The sequence below is a fragment of the Pan troglodytes genome, chromosome 5 (assembly GCF_028858775.2).
Source record: "Pan troglodytes isolate AG18354 chromosome 5, NHGRI_mPanTro3-v2.0_pri, whole genome shotgun sequence".
Classification (NCBI taxonomy): domain Eukaryota; kingdom Metazoa; phylum Chordata; class Mammalia; order Primates; family Hominidae; genus Pan; species Pan troglodytes.
In genome coordinates, this window is record NC_072403.2 from 136527981 (window position 1) to 136545469 (window position 17489).

Consider the following 17489-nt stretch of genomic DNA (forward strand, 5'->3'; position numbering starts at 1 on the left):
AAATAGCACGTGGGTCAAGAATAAATCTCAAGACAAATTATAAACTATTTTGAACTAAATGGAAATTAAAATATCACTTTTTAAATTTTATAGAATGTAGTGAAAGCACTGCTTTGAGGGAAATTTATAGCATTGAATGCATATTAAAACAATCTAAAATCAATAAGCTAACCTTCCAATTTATCACTCTAGAAAAAAAAGAGCAAAGTAAATCCAAAGTAAGCAGAAGGAAAGACCTACTACAAATTAGAAAATAAATCAATAAAATTAAAAATAAGAAATCAGTAGTGAGAACCAACAAAACTATAAACTGCTTATTTGAAATGATTAATAAATCATTAGGCCTTTAGGCGAAGAACAAGACGGAAGTTAAGAATTACTAATATTATAAATGAAAGCAGGAATATAACTACAGATACATGGACAAGAAAGGATAATAATGGTATATTGTTAACAATTCTATATCTACAAATTTAACAACAACGATAAAATGGAACAATTTTTGAAAGATGCAGTCTAAAAAAACTTGTAGAAATAGACAAATTGAATAGGCTTTTATCTATTAAAAAATTGAATCAGCAATTATTAACTTTTTAAAGCAGAAAGCACCAGACCTAGATAGGTTCACTGGTGAATTCTACCAAACACATAAAGAAGACATTATACCAATTCTCTACCATCTTTTTCAGAAGATAGAAGCAGAGACACTAACTTCGTAACACAGTCTATGATGCTAGCATCACCCTAATACCAAAACCAGACAAAGGCAACACAAAAAAAGAAAACTGTAGTCCAATATCCCTCATGAACACAGATGCAAAGACTTTCAATATATAACAGTCAGTATAGCAAATTGAATCAGAGAATGTATAAAAAAAATTATACACCACAACAAACTGTGATTTGTCCCAGGTATGCAAAGCTGGTTCAAAATTCATGTAATACATCATGTCCACAAACTAAAGAAGAAAAATTACAATATCCATAGATGTACATCGTATCAATAGATGTACCTCACATCAGTAGATGTATAAAAAGCATTTGGCAAAATCCAGCATCCATTCATGATAAAAACAAACAAACAAAAAAACTCTCAGCAAACTAAGACAGAGAAACTTCCTCAACTGGATAAAGAGTACCTATAAAAAATCTATAGCTAACATCCTAACAGTGAGAACTAGAAGCTTTTCTACTAAGATCAGGAACAAAGCAGGGTTATTCCATCTCACTACACCTCTTAATATTTTACTGGAAGTTGTAGCTAACACAAGACAAGAGAAGGAAATAAAGTTACGCAGATGAGGAAGGAAGAGATAAAACTATTTTTGCTCACAGATAAAATGATTGTCTGTGTAGAAAATCTACAGGTATTGGCCCCCAAAATACTCCTGTAGCTAGTAAGCAGTTACAGCAAAGTTTCAGGGTACAAGGTTAATATGCAAAAGCCAGTTGGTTTCCTTTGTACTACCAGTAAACAGAATTTGAAATTTAAAATACAATACCGTTTATATTACCACACACACACAAAAGGAAATATGTAGGTATCAATTTGTCTTCAACTATTTTGTGCTGCTGTAACAAAATACTGCAGACTAAGTAATATATAATTTTATAATTTATAAGTGTGCATTTATGCTGCATCATAATATGGCAAAAGGTATCATATGGCAGAAAGGCAAAAAGACAGGGAGATATATGAGGGGAAAGAGAACAAAAAGAAGGCCAAACTCACCCTTCTGTAGCAAACCCACTCCCATGGTGGCAACATTAGCTCATTCATGACAGTGGAGCAACTCATGGCCTAATCACCTCTTGTTATGCCCCACCTCCCAACACTGTTGCACTGGGTATTAAATTCACATGCTTTTGGGGTGACATACTCAAACCATAGCACTTCTGGCCCGCCAGAATCTATGTTCACCTCACATGCAAAATATATTCATTTGATTTCAATAACACCAATGTCTTAACTTGTTCTAGCACCAACTCAAAAGTCCAAAGTCGAGAGATTCATGTAAATCAGATATGGATGAGACTCAAAGCACAATTCTTCCTGAGGCAAATTCCCTCTAGCTTGAGCCTATGAAATCAAAACAAGTTATGTATTTCCAAAATACAATGGTGGGACAGACATAAGGTAGACATTCCCATTCCAAAAGGGCGAAATAGGTAAGAAAAGAGGGGTGACTTGTCTCAATAAAGTCCAAAACCCAATAGGGCAAACAACATTAAATCTTAAAGCTGGAGAATAATCTCTGTTTTGACCCTATGTCCCGCCTTTTTAGTACACTGAGGTAGGAGTTAAGCCCCCAAGGCTTTAGGCAGCCCCACCTCTATTGCTTTGCTGGGCTCAGCCTGTATAGCAGCTCCCACAGGATAGGGTGTCATGACTACAACTCTCCGGGTGGTTGTTGCAGACTGGTAGCTCTGCAGTTCTGAGGTCTTGGGGATGGCCCCACTACTGTGGCTCCATCAGGCCTTGCCCTAGGGAGGACTCTCTGCAGTAGCCTCACTACCTGTATTCCACTAATCATTGCTTAGTGACTCTGCTCTGAAGCAGGTTTCTGCCTGGGCCCCAGGCTGCCTAATATATTCTTTGATTAGTGGATGCTGCCATAACTCCATAGCTCATGAACTTGGCACATCTGCAGAGTCAGCACCACATAAATGCCTCAAGGCTTACTGCTTGAGCCCTCAGGAACAGTGGCCCGAGCTGTACTTGAGGCTGCTTAAGCCACAGCTGTGGGAGACAAGGAGACAAGCTTCTTGAATGTGGGGAACAGAGTTATAAAGACAGGGAACAGAGGCCCAAAGTGGCCCTAGTCAAGGAGCTTGTGGAGGGCATCCTAGACCTGTCTCCCAAAATCATTCTGCCCTCCTACAGCTCTGGGTCTATGATAAGAGGGAAAGTCTCAAAGATCACAGAAATGCCTTCAGAATCATTTTCCATTATCTTGATGAATAACACCTGTCTTTCTTCTAGCCATTCTGATCTCCTTATCAAATGTGTACTTGGCCATACCCTTGGATTTCTTTCCTAAAAAAGGTCTTTTATTCTGTACCATATGGTCAAGGCTGAAACTCCTTTAAATCCCTAAGTGTGTTTCCCTTTAAATCATTTTATTTAAATCTAGTTTTGTCTTTAAATAATTTATTTCTTCTTGGATTTTACTGTATGAAGTTAAAAGAAGCCACACAACTCCTGTAATATTTTGCTTAGAAATTTCTTCTGCCAGATATCCTGGATCATCACTCTTAAATTCCGTCTTCCATAAAGCCCTGGGGCATGGATACAATTCAGCAAAGTTCTCTACCACTTTATATCAAGGATGGCCTTTACTCCAGTTTCCAATAAGATGTTTCCCATCTCCATCTGAGACCTCATCAGAATGGCCTCTACTGCCCATATTTCTACCAGCATTCCTATCATAACCACTTAAGTAATCTATATGAAGTTTCAGACTTTCCCTGTAGCTCTCCTTCTTCTGAGTTTTCACCAGAATCATCTGTAATCCTCCATTTATAGCAATACAAGCTTTTTCTAGCATTCATTTCAAAACTGTTTCAGCCTCTACTCATTACCTAGCTCTCAATCGTTTCCACATTTTCGGGTATTCGTTATAGTACCACTCAATTCCTCTGGTACCAGTTTTCTATCTTAGTTTGTTTTGGGCTACTATGACAAAACACCCCAGACTGGGTAATTTACAATAAACAAGAATTTATTTTCTCACAATTCTGGAGGCTGGGCACTCTAAAATCAAGGGGCCGGCATCCATCAAAGTCCTTCTTGTTGTGTTATAATATGGCAGAAGGCATCACCAGGTAGAAGGGCACAGAGAGTGCAAGAGAGGAAGTGAAGAAAAGGCCAGGCTCACTCTTTTATAACAAACCCACTTGCATGATAATGAAGCCCCACACACTCCAGTCATAGCAGCATTAGTCCATTGGTGAGCATGGAGTCCTCATGACCTAATCATGTCTCATTAGGCTTCACTTCCCAACACTATTGCTTTGAGGGATGTTTCCTACACACAATTTTGGGGGATACATTCAAACTACAGCAAAATCTAGCAAAATATGTGCAAGATCTATATGAGGAAAATTGCAAACTTCTTTTAAAAGGAATCAAATAAATAATCGTGTGAAATTCAATGTTTATGGATAGAAAGACTCAAGATTTTCAAGATTTCAGTTAATCCCAGCTTGATCGATAGATTCATCACAATCCCAAAGTTCCAGCAAGTAATTTTATGGATGTTGGCAAACTGATTCTAAAGTATATATAGAGAGGTGAAATACCCAGAATAGACGAAACTATATTGAAGGAAAACGATAAAATTTGAGGACCAATAACACCTAACCTCAGGAGTTAATATAAAGTTACAGTAATTAAAACAGTGTGGTATTGGCAAAAGAAGAGACGTATAGATCAATGGAACAGAATAGAGAACCTAGAAGTCCACCCACACAAATATAGTCAACTGTTTTTTGCAAGAGAGGAAAGGCAATGCAAAGGGGAAGACAGTCCTTTCAATAAATGGTGCTGGAATAATTGCACATCCACATGCAAAAAAAAAAAAAAAAAAAAAAAAAAACTAGACACAAACCTTGTGTCCTTGACAAAAATTAACTCAAAATGGGTCAAAGACCTAAATGTAAAATGCAAAACTGTAAAATTCCTAGAAAATGACACAGGAGAAAATCCAGATGAACTTGGATTTGGCAATGACTTTTAAAATATGACACCAAAGGCATGATCCATGAAAAAAAGCATTAACAAGCTGTCCTTAGTTAAAATTTAAAAACTTCTTTCTGAAAGTGTTATCAAAAGAATGAAAAGACAAGCCATAGACTGGTAGAAAATATTGCAAAAGACATATATGATAAAAGACTACCATATATGGTATTTTAATCTATATTTTAACAATATAATTTTTATATTTTTGAGTCTAAAATAGGCAAAGAACTCTTAAAACTCAATGATAAAAAGCAAACAACCCAATTTAAAAATGGGCCAAAGATCTTAGCAGACATCTCACTGTAGAAGATAAACAGATGGCAAATAAGTATATGAAAATAGTCTCAACATCATATGTCATCAGGGAAATGCAAATTTTGTAATATTCATACAACCAAATTTTAAAGAAAATTATACAGAATGGTGAGGAATAGAAAGGGAATATTTCTAAAAATGTTACTTCATACATTTCATATTAGAAATAGGAGATAATACTTAAATGATAAATGAATAATGTCAACATGAGCGTGATATTTACAAAACAAAAGTAAATACTTAAAGAAACAGTTATAAAAAATGAAAGTGGTTGCCTTTCAATAGGGTACTATGAAATGGAAAGAACTGTGGACAAGAAATGCTATTTTTGGCTATAGCTTTATGGTAAATGTAATTATTAAAAATATATGTAGTTAATTGATTTTCTAAGTAATAAATAATGTAGAAAGCATATAAATAAATGTATGAAGTAATAAAATATTTTACTTGTCATCCAGACAATAGGTTCAAATGACCTTTAGAAATCTCAAACGTAAGTTAAAAGAGAAAATACCAAAAAAGTAAATAAATTTAAAAAAAGAGAAAAATTAGAACTGACCCTCTGGAGAAATGAAAAATAAAATAAAAAAGAGAGAGAGAAATTAGAGTTCGGTGTTATCATTTGGATTGTGCCTGCTCCCCTAAACTTATGTTTATGGCCTAACCCCCGGTACCTCAGAATGTGACTTCATGTGGAAAAAGGATCATTTCAGATGTGACTACTTAATGAGGTCATTAGAGTGGGCTCTAGGCCAATACAACTGGAGGCCTCGTATTTTAAAAAAGGAAATTTGGATACAGCTTGGCACCCGGGGAAGTTGCCATGTGAAATGAAGGCAGAGATTAGGGTGATGGTTCTACAAGCCACAGAATGCCAAATATTACCAGCACACCCTCAGAGGCATGCAATGGATTCTTCTTCACAGAAAGCCCCTTGAAAGAACCTTACTTACACCAGGATCTTAGAATTTTGGCCTCTAGAACTGTGAGAAAATAAGTTTGTTCTTAAGCCACCCTATTTGTGGTAGTTTGTTATGGCAGCCCTAGCAAACTAATATAGTTACTGTATTAGAAAGAGGAGCTAAAGATGGCTCAGATGTCTGTTAAATCCAGCATAATTCGCTGCCAGTATTCTTGAAATTATGGAAGAAAAATCAATTAACGATACCATCCAATATATTATAAATATTTTATATGAAATATTTATATAATTGTTAATTCCTCTTAAGAAATTAGTATTAGGAAAGAAGAGATTGTCTTTCTTGGGGCCATGGTATTCTTCATTCTTTTAGATAATGATAGCTGTGTTCCCATTGTGTCTCCATTATTACCAACAAGTCAGTTCTGCATTGAGTATCCAAGTGAGGCACTTACTCATGTCTTGGTTTCCTGGCTCACTAGCTATCATCTCCATTTTTTTGGTTCTTATTTTTTACCCTTGTTTTAATGGTATATGTTTGCTTTATTATGACAAGACTCTTTTTTTTGGCAGTAGTTAGGATATAAATAATTAGTAAATAAATGATCACTTCTGATTACCATAGCTCTAGTGGCCAACAAACTCAACTAACATCAATGCTTTTTAAAAACTTGTCTCTGTAGCTATGGTGACTAACTGTCCTGGTGTGCTTGGGACTAAGGGGCTTCCAAGGACAAGGGACTTACATTGCAAAATTCATGACAGTCCCGGGCATAATGGGATAGTTACCTATTTGAACCACTTCTATGTCTAACAGCTCACAAGCATGTTTTCACTGTCACTGCTTTGGGCTCTAGTCCCTGTTTGCAATTATGATTACCCCTAATAAACTCATGCATAGTTGATTATTGAATCATCTTGCTTTGTATGATAAATAAATTTTGCTTCAACCGATGAGAAGCAATAATGCAAATAACCAAGTTCTAAGTCTCAGAAAATCCTCCTTACCATTGTTTCAAATGGAACCTTGTGGTTGGTCTTGACTTCCTGTGAGAGAGGGAGGTTTACCGAGACCTTGAGCTATGGATATTAGATATCACCAGGGATTAGGGAACTGGATTGTGTTCTTGCTGGGCTGTCCAAGCCTGGCTGCCCTCATGGCTTAGTCTCTTGTTGGTTGCCCTTTTGAATGGTTTTCTCTTTTCTCTTAGGCCCTGGGGATTTATCCAGTTTGCTTTGGTAACCAAACATTAAATGATCATGATTTTGAGAAAAATAACATAAAAAACATTCCTTTCTCATGATTTCCCCCCACAGGGCTCCCCATGGACCTGATTCTTCTGCTACCATTGGATAAAATAAATAGCAGATCTCCTACTTTTGTGGTTACTTCCAGAAAATAACAAGTTATCCAAAGTCACTATAGTTTCCAAAGAAGTCTGTGGTCAGAAATTAATGTCTGACATTATAATAAAAAATCCAAATTGTATTCAAAATTAAACTTCTTCCTTCCTGTAGGGAAAGTAGTATACTTCATGTTTCACTTCGATCTTTACTAACTAACCCCATCCCTATCTCACAACTATTATCTGAGATCTCAGACCCCACTATGCTTGGAGTATAGCAATGGAGAGGAGATAAGGGAGCAGGAGAGATATCTAGACTAACAGAATTTGGTGGCTAATGAGATTGAAAAGTGTCTCAAGACACTTTTCTGGGGTTTTCAGAGACCCTGCATTGCATTAAATATCTCATCTGTAGGTACATGATTTAGTTGGTGTCTCTTCCATACTTACTATATTTTAACACTCCCTCCCTCATGCCCTAAGAATAGGTGATGGTAAAGATTCAGCCATTACCCCCCTACCCGCCGGTCTTCTTAGAATTCCTTGGAAGAAATCCCACGTTAGCTCTCTCTCATGACAGCCCACATCTGCTACCAGGGATCATTACTTTAGATCCATGATATGTAGCAGTGCACTTTCCTTTCTCATACTGCCTAATTTTTGTTTGACCATTTCTCAGGTAGCTCTAGCCACAGACTCTATTTTGAGATATATCAGGCCTGAGTCAGACACTAGCTGCTGTGTTTCCTAGGTTCCAAAGATACTTTGAAGCTTTTCTCAACAGGCTTGTAAAAAAAAGAGATCACCCCCACCCCACCCAACCACCACCATGGAGATGATGACACTCATAGCACACCTTTTTCCAAAGAAGTTCTACTTGCAATCTCCAAATTCCCTGGCCATTTCAACTCAACCTTTCCATATGTTCAATGTGAGTGTGTGGCTCCACGTCACAAACGATGACTTAAGACATTATCTATACAGGGTCTGCCTAGTCCATCAGAACCTCACTTTGGAGTGAGTAGTTGGCACCTATTATCTTGTGGCCGTAACTATCACTGAAACTGATAGAGTGCAATTTCCCATACCTGACCTTTTTTTCTTAGAACTTATCTTCCTTCATGACTTGCTGAATAATAAAATGCTTTTGATGCATTTCCTTTAGCCGTTCTTTCCCTGGAAGACAACATTTGCCCATGTGCCATTGATAGCTCCAAGTTGGCATAGGTGATTGCAAGCTCTCTGAGTGCAAAATTCTACTTTTATTCCATTTACAGCTGTGTATCACCTAACATGGTGAACTTCATCTAAATAGTTGATTTTTTATCTCCACCCTACAAGAATTTGATAATAATATTTCCTAAAAAATATTTACTTCTTAATTCTTAAGAAACATTATGACCAATTTCACAAGAAGTGATAAGATTGAAGAGACACTGATTTGCCCAAATAATAGGAAGAGGGGGAAGCAAGTAATATTATGTTTTCTTAAGTAAGGGTCTTACAAATTCAAGCATTAGCCACAATATTATGTTAAATGTTGCAGAATTGAAGTATAGCTTTAAGATTTAAAATGTGTGAAAAGTAAACATTTTGAGAGAAAAAAATAAAGCAGATTTAGAATAGCATGAACTTCACTTGATAAAAGTTTAAATCCTTCCCTTTGTAATGGGAAAGACCCTTGAAAGGTAAAGACTCTTCAGTGTTACAATGAATATAAATCATTAATAATATAAATCACTAGGAATTTCTCCAATAAAATAATTTGATCTATATTATTATAGTCAGGAAAAACCTTCATAAGTAGGATGAATCCATAGATGCATAATTAATTTAGCTGTGTCCTCGCTTCCTGTAAAATACAGCATGGGGTAGGAAAAAAAACAACAAACAAACCCACATTTCCAAATGGTAAAGTCAAAGCAAGTCAGTCCCAAGTAAGCTGACTAACATTTATAAAGTAATTCTCATCCTTGTAAATTGCCTTCTTGCAGGAAACAGACCTTATCCTGACTTTTAATATATCAATGCACCGATCTTGGTGGATGGAGAATGGACCAGGATGTACGGTGACGTCAGTGACACCCGCCCCAGACTGGGCCCCAGAAGACCATCGCTACATCACGGTCTCAGGGTGTTTGCTGGAGTACCAGTACATAGAAGTGGCTCATAGTTCCCTCCAGATTGTCCTCGCAGTAAGTGTTGACAGCCAACCGCTCCTTCTAATGCCTCTGGGGTTGTTTTATTTCTGTGCGAACTCAGTGCACACAAATGGAATCTGTGGGTAAAGTGTGGCCTTTTTGCTTTTTCCTCATTAATGCGACTTTTAACAGGAAATCCTCAGGTTAAACCAAACCATCCTCTGGACTTAGTGTGCTGATTTTCTTCGACAATTAGTAAATACCCTTTGTTATCATCAGCATTTTACATAGGAAATCCAATCAGTCAAGATGTGATTACGTGACTTTTGGTAGACTTTTCCAAGGATTCTGAAGGGATGATCAGAGATTTTTTTCATAACGTTCTACGATACTCAAAATTATAAGATTTCGATAAGTGTTTTCTCTTTTAGTGCTTCTTTTGGCTGTGCTGCCAGCCCTGGGATTTCTCCTTTTCATTTGCCCTATCTCCTTCTTCCTTCCTAGATTTCTCCCAGGCACCATCCATCACCTTTAATCTCCCACTTTTTTTCCAGAAAAAAATCACATTTTCTATAGATTCTAATTCTAAGACATTCCTGCCCCCATTTTTCATAGTACTGTAACAATAAAAAAAAAACCTCCTTCTACCAGGAGGCAGTAGCACTTACAAATAACATATGTGTACAACATATGCCTATTTTATATAAAATACACGATTTAACATTGTATTACTATGACAAAGAGATAAATTAAAACACCTCTTTCTCAAGAAGGCCAACTGCATAATATCTTGAGATTTATAAAGTTAAGGCAACTTTATGACACATGAATCCATTTATTCATTACAGATCTTAAATGCAGAGCTGCATAGATTTTTCTTAGATTCTATGTGGATGTGCAATTGATGTGCATAGTATTAAAATTGTTAGCAACAAATGATGCAAGCAGAATCTGCTTTTTACCTCTTTAGTTAATTATTTTGGAAATGATATTGACTCACAGTTCTTGGATAACAATAAATAATCATTTCTGGGTAGAGTGGCATACAATTCAGAGAAACATAAAATTCTTCTGGAATTAAAAAAAACTATGTGAGTGTGTGAGTGTTAGATGATATAACTAATATATCCTTGTTATATTTTTAGTGGAATGTGTGTGTTTATGTGTGTGTGTGTGTGTGTGTGTTGTGATAGACTAAGGAAGCTAAGTATGCTATGTTAGTAAACACTTCCAAATTCTCTGTAAATAAAAGTCATAAAGGTTTCTTCTTGTGTGTCAGCAGGAGGCTCCACTGATCACTCTCAGTAAGGAAACAAGACTAGTTGAGTAGCCAGTATCTCCATCATCATGGGTTGCTCTGCCAGAAAGTAATAATAGCTGTGGAGGGTCTACATGGGCACACACATGCTTCTGCTTGGGAGGAAGGCTCATTGTTCACAGTTCATTGTGCGGAATTGGTCACACAGTCCCATCCAATCACAGAATGGACAGTAAAGAGGAAGGGCTGTTTATTTGGAAATCAGCATAAATGATGTCCAGAACATTTGAATTATGTTCTTTGCTAAAACACTAAGTAATATCCCTTGAATATGTTCAACCATAGACATTCCTTCCAATTAACAAACTCTTCTGTAATAGTTTTAAATCTAAAAGTGCTTACTTTGCTTATCCTGAAGTAAAAATAAGTTAGACTTGACAGGATGGAAGTAGCCATTTCATTCTTTAAAATCCATTTAAATCAAGTAATCATTATCACATGAGAAAAGTGAAATATTTCTGTGATTTGGGGTCAGATAAAATATCTTTATATATGTATTAAAAGGAGGTTTTAAACAAAATATTCCTTCTGTAGAACTGCCTATCTTTACTGTACCCACAAAATTTTGGAAAATTTCCACCTATGTTTTAAGGATGAAGTGAAGATACAGTTTATGTGCATGGATATTTATATATGACTATTTATAGAGTTATTTGAATTAGTTTATGTGTGTATGTGTGTGTAAGATAGATTCACAGATTTATTAAATGCCACATAAAATGCTGACACATAGGGAATGTGCTAAAAAAATACATTTGGACGTGGGGGCATATGTTGAAGTTGACATACATACCCAAAGAAAAGATAATTTTCCTTAAGTAAAAACCATCTGTAACAGCAAGGTGGCTAGAGTGCAAAGAAGATGGATGGGTTATTGCTAAGAACAGATGTGACCAATATTTCATGCTACTGGCTCTTGTTTCTCCTGTCTGCATTCCCCCCAGTGGAGTGAAGGAACAGTTTGAGTAAACCATCCTAGGATGTGACATCTTCACCTCTACCTTTTCCACCTGTTCTTTCCAGGGGTGTACTACTTTTGCAGTGTTGACTGTGGAACACCAGAGTTAGCAATGGCACAGCCACGGCATTACTTGGAGAAATTTCAACACATTTTCTGCTTTTGAGCTTGCTCTTATCTAGCCAGCTTTGGGTTGAATGTGTCTGCTATACAGAAAACTTAGCAAATTTGAACTCGAGTTTTATAATGCAAATCAAAAAGGCTTATCTTTAACAACTTGCTCTGCAAACAAAATTTCCTATCTTCATTCTGATCACTGATGTAATGATTAATTGATGAAATAGTGTCTTAAATCTCTGTCCCTCCCCTTTTGTGTTACCCAGATCATCTCCTTGACAATCAAATGTTCCATTAAATCAGTCTAGTGGAAACTTCCTCAGTGCTTGTCTCCTTCTGGCATCTAGAGAAGCAAAGGTGTCAGGACCTCTGACCTTGAGGATGTCACAGTCAAATATACAGCAAGGTTCCCCAAAGCACAAACGAGGTGCAAACAGGCACATTTGGGGGATGTGGTAGACAAAGAATATGGCTTATGCAGTTTAAGGCATAATCTTGGCTTCTTAGCTCCATGCAGTTTTGTAAAGTCAGCTGAACTCTCACTCTTCTCACTGTTTTCATCCAAGTCTTTGAAACTGCCCTCTCTTCCAGCATATCTGGCTTAGATCTGCTTTCATAAACTGCTGCTTTCTCAGCCACTGCTCTTGATTAACTCCAAATCTCTCCAGCTCTTTTTCTCCACCCTCATTCAGCCTTTCTTTCACAGATTCCTGAACCCTGGCAAGCCTGTCACCCTGTTGTTCAGTTTTCTGCCAATCAACTCCTGGCTGATTCTGAAATTAGCATTCACAAAGCCCACATTTGCATCACACATACATAAGATATCTCCAATCTACAGCCAAAGGAAGACAAGTATAATATCCATATAATTGGGACGAGGGTCTATTAATCACACAGCTTCCAGCCGTGCAGAAAAGACTGCCAGAACACCATAATGATGAGCCAGGTGTGATATTTCGAGCTTTCTCCTTCTCCAGCCATATTTTCTTCTGGTTAGCATCAGATAGCACATTCAAAAGGAATACAGATGTGCACAGATTTAATAAAACCAAAAATTAAAAAAATCCACATTTTCAAAATAGATAAAATAAATGTATGTGGGGAGAGCCAAGGAGGAGATCAATTGGGGAGATATTGTTCACATTACAGAAAAATTAATCGGATCCTTTCAAACAATGTGTGATTGGAGGAGCATGGATTATAAAATATGTTCACATGAATTAAATCTTTTGATTGTGTAACAGTCCTCTGAGGGCAGCAGAATAGGTTAAAAGCTCTTCCTAAGATATTTTAGCTAATAAATAGGGACAATGAACATGCTGTCATAGCAAGGTTGGGAAATAGTCTTCAACCTGAATGCCAGCAGCAGCTGATGGATAATGGATTCCCGGAGTGTAAAAATTCAGGGTTCTTGAGCAGCAAAGGATGCCATGATTGATTAGCTATGTCTGCCACAGGTGAGGGGAATGAAGAGGGATGTGCCTCACATTTATTATGCACATATTATACTTTACTTCCTGTGATAAAAACAATGAATAGGGAGTGTGTTTTACAAACAAATGTGCAGAAAGAATAATTTATATATATATATGTAAGCTTTCTGTTTTCCCACAGCCATTAGTGTTGACTTAGAAACAGTGTACAAATGAGCAGGGAAGCCATGGATGACATTAGAAAAGGTTCTAATATCTGGTACCTGGTTCATAGCTAAAAATAGTTTAAAGTCAAGTTCTCCTTCGGTTATATCTATCTATTCCCTATTCAGAAAACTCTCTACTTTGTAGAGTGCATGAAATGGTAAAAATTATTTTTCAACAGATGGAGGAAAAAAAATGTAGATAAAATACAGACATTGGGGTCAATAAAGTCACAGATGTGTTTAGTTATGTTGTTAATAATTTATGTTTGCCATTTGTCTGGCTAAGACTTACTGAGGATACCGTTAGTGAAGAAGTTTTCCAAACTTTGAAACTCTTTATCCAAGTGGACTTGAGGTTGTGTTGGGAATGGCACATGGGTGTTTCTTTGGATGTAGCTGATATGTATGTTGTATGCATGGGAGTGGCCTTATTGTGCATGTTGCTGTTTGATGCCTCTTTTAATCTGGAAACATTCACAAAGATTTTATTTTTAAGATTTGAATTCTGACTTCCACGTCACCTAGAATATTGCCATTCACGTTTTACATGTTAAATCTAAGTTGTGAACTTGTGTAGTTTGAAAGGGATGAGTGGGAAGTGGTATGAGCTGATACTAGCTACTCGGCAGTCAGAAGTGGTGTGGTTGCCATGGCCATGGGAATATCCTTTGTTATATTTATTTGAATTAAAAAATAGTCTTTTAAAGGAAAAAATAGTTTGATTTGAATTGATTCACAGTAGATAATGATTTCATCATTTAAAAGTTATAGATTTTGGCCAGGTGTGGTGGCTCACGCCTGTAATCCCAGCAGTTTGGGAGGCCGAGGCCACTGGATCACGAGGTCAGGAGTTCGAGACCAGCCTGATCAACATGGTGAAACCCATCTCTACTAAAAATACAAAAAAAAAAAAAAAAATAGCCAGGTGTGGTGGTGCACACCTGTAATCCCCGCTACTCAGGAGGCTAAGGCAGGAGAATCGCTTGAAACTGGGAGGTAGAGGTTGCAGTGAGCCGAGATCATGCCACTGCGCTCCAACCTGGGCTACAGAGCAAGACTCCATCTCAAAAAAAAAAAAGTTACATATTTTGCCATTTTTCAAAAACTAAATTAGCCAGATCTGCAGCTTCACAGTTTGACAAAAAATATATCCAAAACACATGACTTCTTAAACAGATAGAAAATATTATTTCAAAAAACATATATTGAAATTAAATAACATTTCAGTATTTCCCAAACTGTTATTATATACATCAGTTTGAACTAGGTGACTATAGGAGAAAGAAGTAGGAATATAATTAATAATAATTGTTTGTTATGTCTTGGTAGTATTTTTGGTATACTTCCCAGAAATTACTGTTGCAAATTGGGCAATTTTCAATTCTTTGCTTTCATTAAAATTGAAGGAAGACCTAATAGATTTGTCAGTTGGTAGACTATTTGAAATAAATTTTGTTATAGATAATTATGTAAATTGTGGCATGCAAAAAGTTGCTGCCGTTGAGTGTCATCATTATAATGAAAAGCCTTCAATGCTTCTCTATTTAGAGAACAAGATTTTTCAATGCTTAAACCTTAAGGAGAAAAAAAACCTAGAAATTGAATCGTCCTTAATTCTGTCTCATTCTAGTGCTAATGCTTGTTGGCTCACGCCTATAATGCCAGCACATTGGGAGGCCGAGGAGGGTGGATCACTTGAGGTCAGGAGTTTGAAAGCAGCCTGGCCAACATGCTGAAACCCCGTCTCTACTAAAAATACAAAAATTTGCTGGACATGGTGGTGGATCCATGTAATCCCAGCTACTCGGGAGGCTGAGGCAGGAGAATTGCTTGGACCTGGGAGGCGGAGGTTGCAGTGATCTGAGATCATACCATTTCACTCCAGCCTGGGCGAGACAGCAAGACTATGTCTCAAAAAAAAGAAAGAAAAAAAAAAAGAAATTCATATCAAATAAAATTTTATTTTATACCTAGTAGTTTTAATCAATATTTATAATAATGTTGTTTTGATCAATTTTATAAAACAATAATTGTGTTGATAAACAAGAATACATTTTCAACACAATGCCTTATGGACATGGGAAAAAATCAAATTTAAGCTTATACATATTTAACATATATACAAATTTATACCGATACATAGATATTTTCTGCAAAGAAGTGTGACAGAATTATCAATATAAAAATTTCAAGTTAAAAAACTCCACTGCACAAGCAGTGGAGTTCACAAAGAGAAGAAATTACAAAAAAGGTTTGATCTTTAAACAAGAATGTGTACGTGTATCTTTAAATAAAAGAAGGTGAATTTCAAATCACAGTGGTATTCAAATTTCATTGGATTTATTTAAAAGAAAAATGTAGTAGGTCCCTTTAACATCTATTAGTATTGATAATGTGCCAAAATAAACAGACCTTTTGCAGCCAATTATTCTAGTCCATACTACCCAGAGAAATCTACAGATTCAATGCAATGCTTATTAAAAATCTGAATAGCATTTCTATAGAAATAGAAAAAAAAATCCTACAATTCATATGGAACCACAAAACACCAGAATAACCAAAACAATCTTGTGAAAGAACAAAGCTAGAAGTATCACACTTCCTGATTTCAAAATATTAAAAAAGCTGCAGTAATTGAAACAGTATGGTATTGGCATAAAGACAAACATATAGACCAAAGGAACAGAATAGAGTCCAGAAATAAATCCACATATAATGGTCAGCTGATCTTCAACAAGGTAGGCATTTAAATAATGTTTAAAAATATCAAGCATCAATTCCAAATGTACATAGTTTTCAAGTGTTTAATTCTTTCCAAATATATGGGAGCAGAAGGGGGCAGTACTCTAAGTCAGTAGTTCTCTATACTGGCTGAGAATAGGAATTTCCTATTCAGTTGTTTAAAGGATTACCATGATATGACCTACTCATGGAAGTTTGTTTTCCTTAGGCTTGATGTAGGGACTACATGGTACACTTTTCAAATTTTTCATCAGAAATATTAGTGCCTTCCCTTTCTCTTCACTACTGATTCTTCTATGTCCTAAATTGCTCAGAAACACCTGGTGTCTACTCAGGAAAGATGATTCTCTAATACCAGAATGGCATCACAGCTCTGATTGCTCCATCGACTCCTTTTTAGGCCCTGAGAGTCATTTCCTTTCTGAGACTGCAGGCTCAAGCCTTTCACACAACTAGCCTTTTATCAGATAATGAATCTGTGTATCTATACTGTGCGTACCGTACTTCTCAGTAAATCGTGAGTTGGTGTAGATCTGGAATTGAAAACTAAGTCTTCCAGATTCTTCCTAGTCCAGTATCAAAGACTCTACAACTGTTTTTTTAGGACAAACTGTCTTGTGCCTGCAATAGAAAATAGACAGAATGACTAGCCCTGGGCTTCTTTCCCTGTTCCCATGGTGGTTCAATAGCTTTGTTACATGGCTTCAATTATGCCTACTACTCCAACTCTAGTTCTCCTGTGTACCAGAAACACAAACCTGCTTGTCAAAAGATAGTAATCCAGTAAACAAAATAAATGTGTTTGTTTTTCTGTAACATCAGAATAGTTTATAAAAATAGTCACAAAAATATGGGAAGAAGAAGCAAATACCAATGTAAATAGAGAGTTTTCCCTATGGCAATGTTACCGAAATAGGAGAATGAAGGTGGTAAGTAGAACAGGGAAAGGACATTTCTGGGCACAGCTCAGAGTTGCAAAGCATGTATAAATAAGCGAAGTCCCACAGACTAATTTCAGAACCTTGACTGGATCCATCCCTGAATAGTAAAAAATATTATTATTACTGAATAGTAAGAAGTAAGTTGTTGTTACTTCTGAAATGGGCACAAATTTAACTTTCCAATCTATTCTCTATTCCTCTAAATAATAATAAATTCATTTGAATATCATCCCCTTTGGAGTGTAACACCTTGATTGTAATGTCAATCAAGTTTTGGTTAAAGTCAACAGTATACAATTATCATGTTCTAAA

The 17489-nt window shown here is 36.3% G+C and overlaps 1 protein-coding gene and 1 long non-coding RNA gene across 11 annotated transcripts in view; one reads left to right on the forward strand and one right to left on the reverse strand.

Annotated features, from left to right (window-relative positions):
* Positions 1–17489, forward strand: part of NKAIN2 (sodium/potassium transporting ATPase interacting 2) — a 1022574-nt gene that overhangs the window by 845513 nt on the left and 159572 nt on the right. For all 6 annotated transcript variants that reach the window (XR_008548836.2, XR_008548837.1, XR_008548835.1 and 3 more), the window contains one exon: positions 9316–9516. Coding sequence is in view for 3 of the 6 variants with exons in the window: in XM_063813414.1 (XP_063669484.1) it covers positions 9316–9516 (201 nt within the window). In the remaining 3 variants the exon portion in view is untranslated. The remainder of the gene's footprint in view (positions 1–9315; positions 9517–17489) is intronic.
* LOC104006968 (uncharacterized) overlaps positions 1–17489 on the reverse strand; it is a 314849-nt gene that overhangs the window by 1337 nt on the left and 296023 nt on the right. The window lies entirely within an intron of this gene.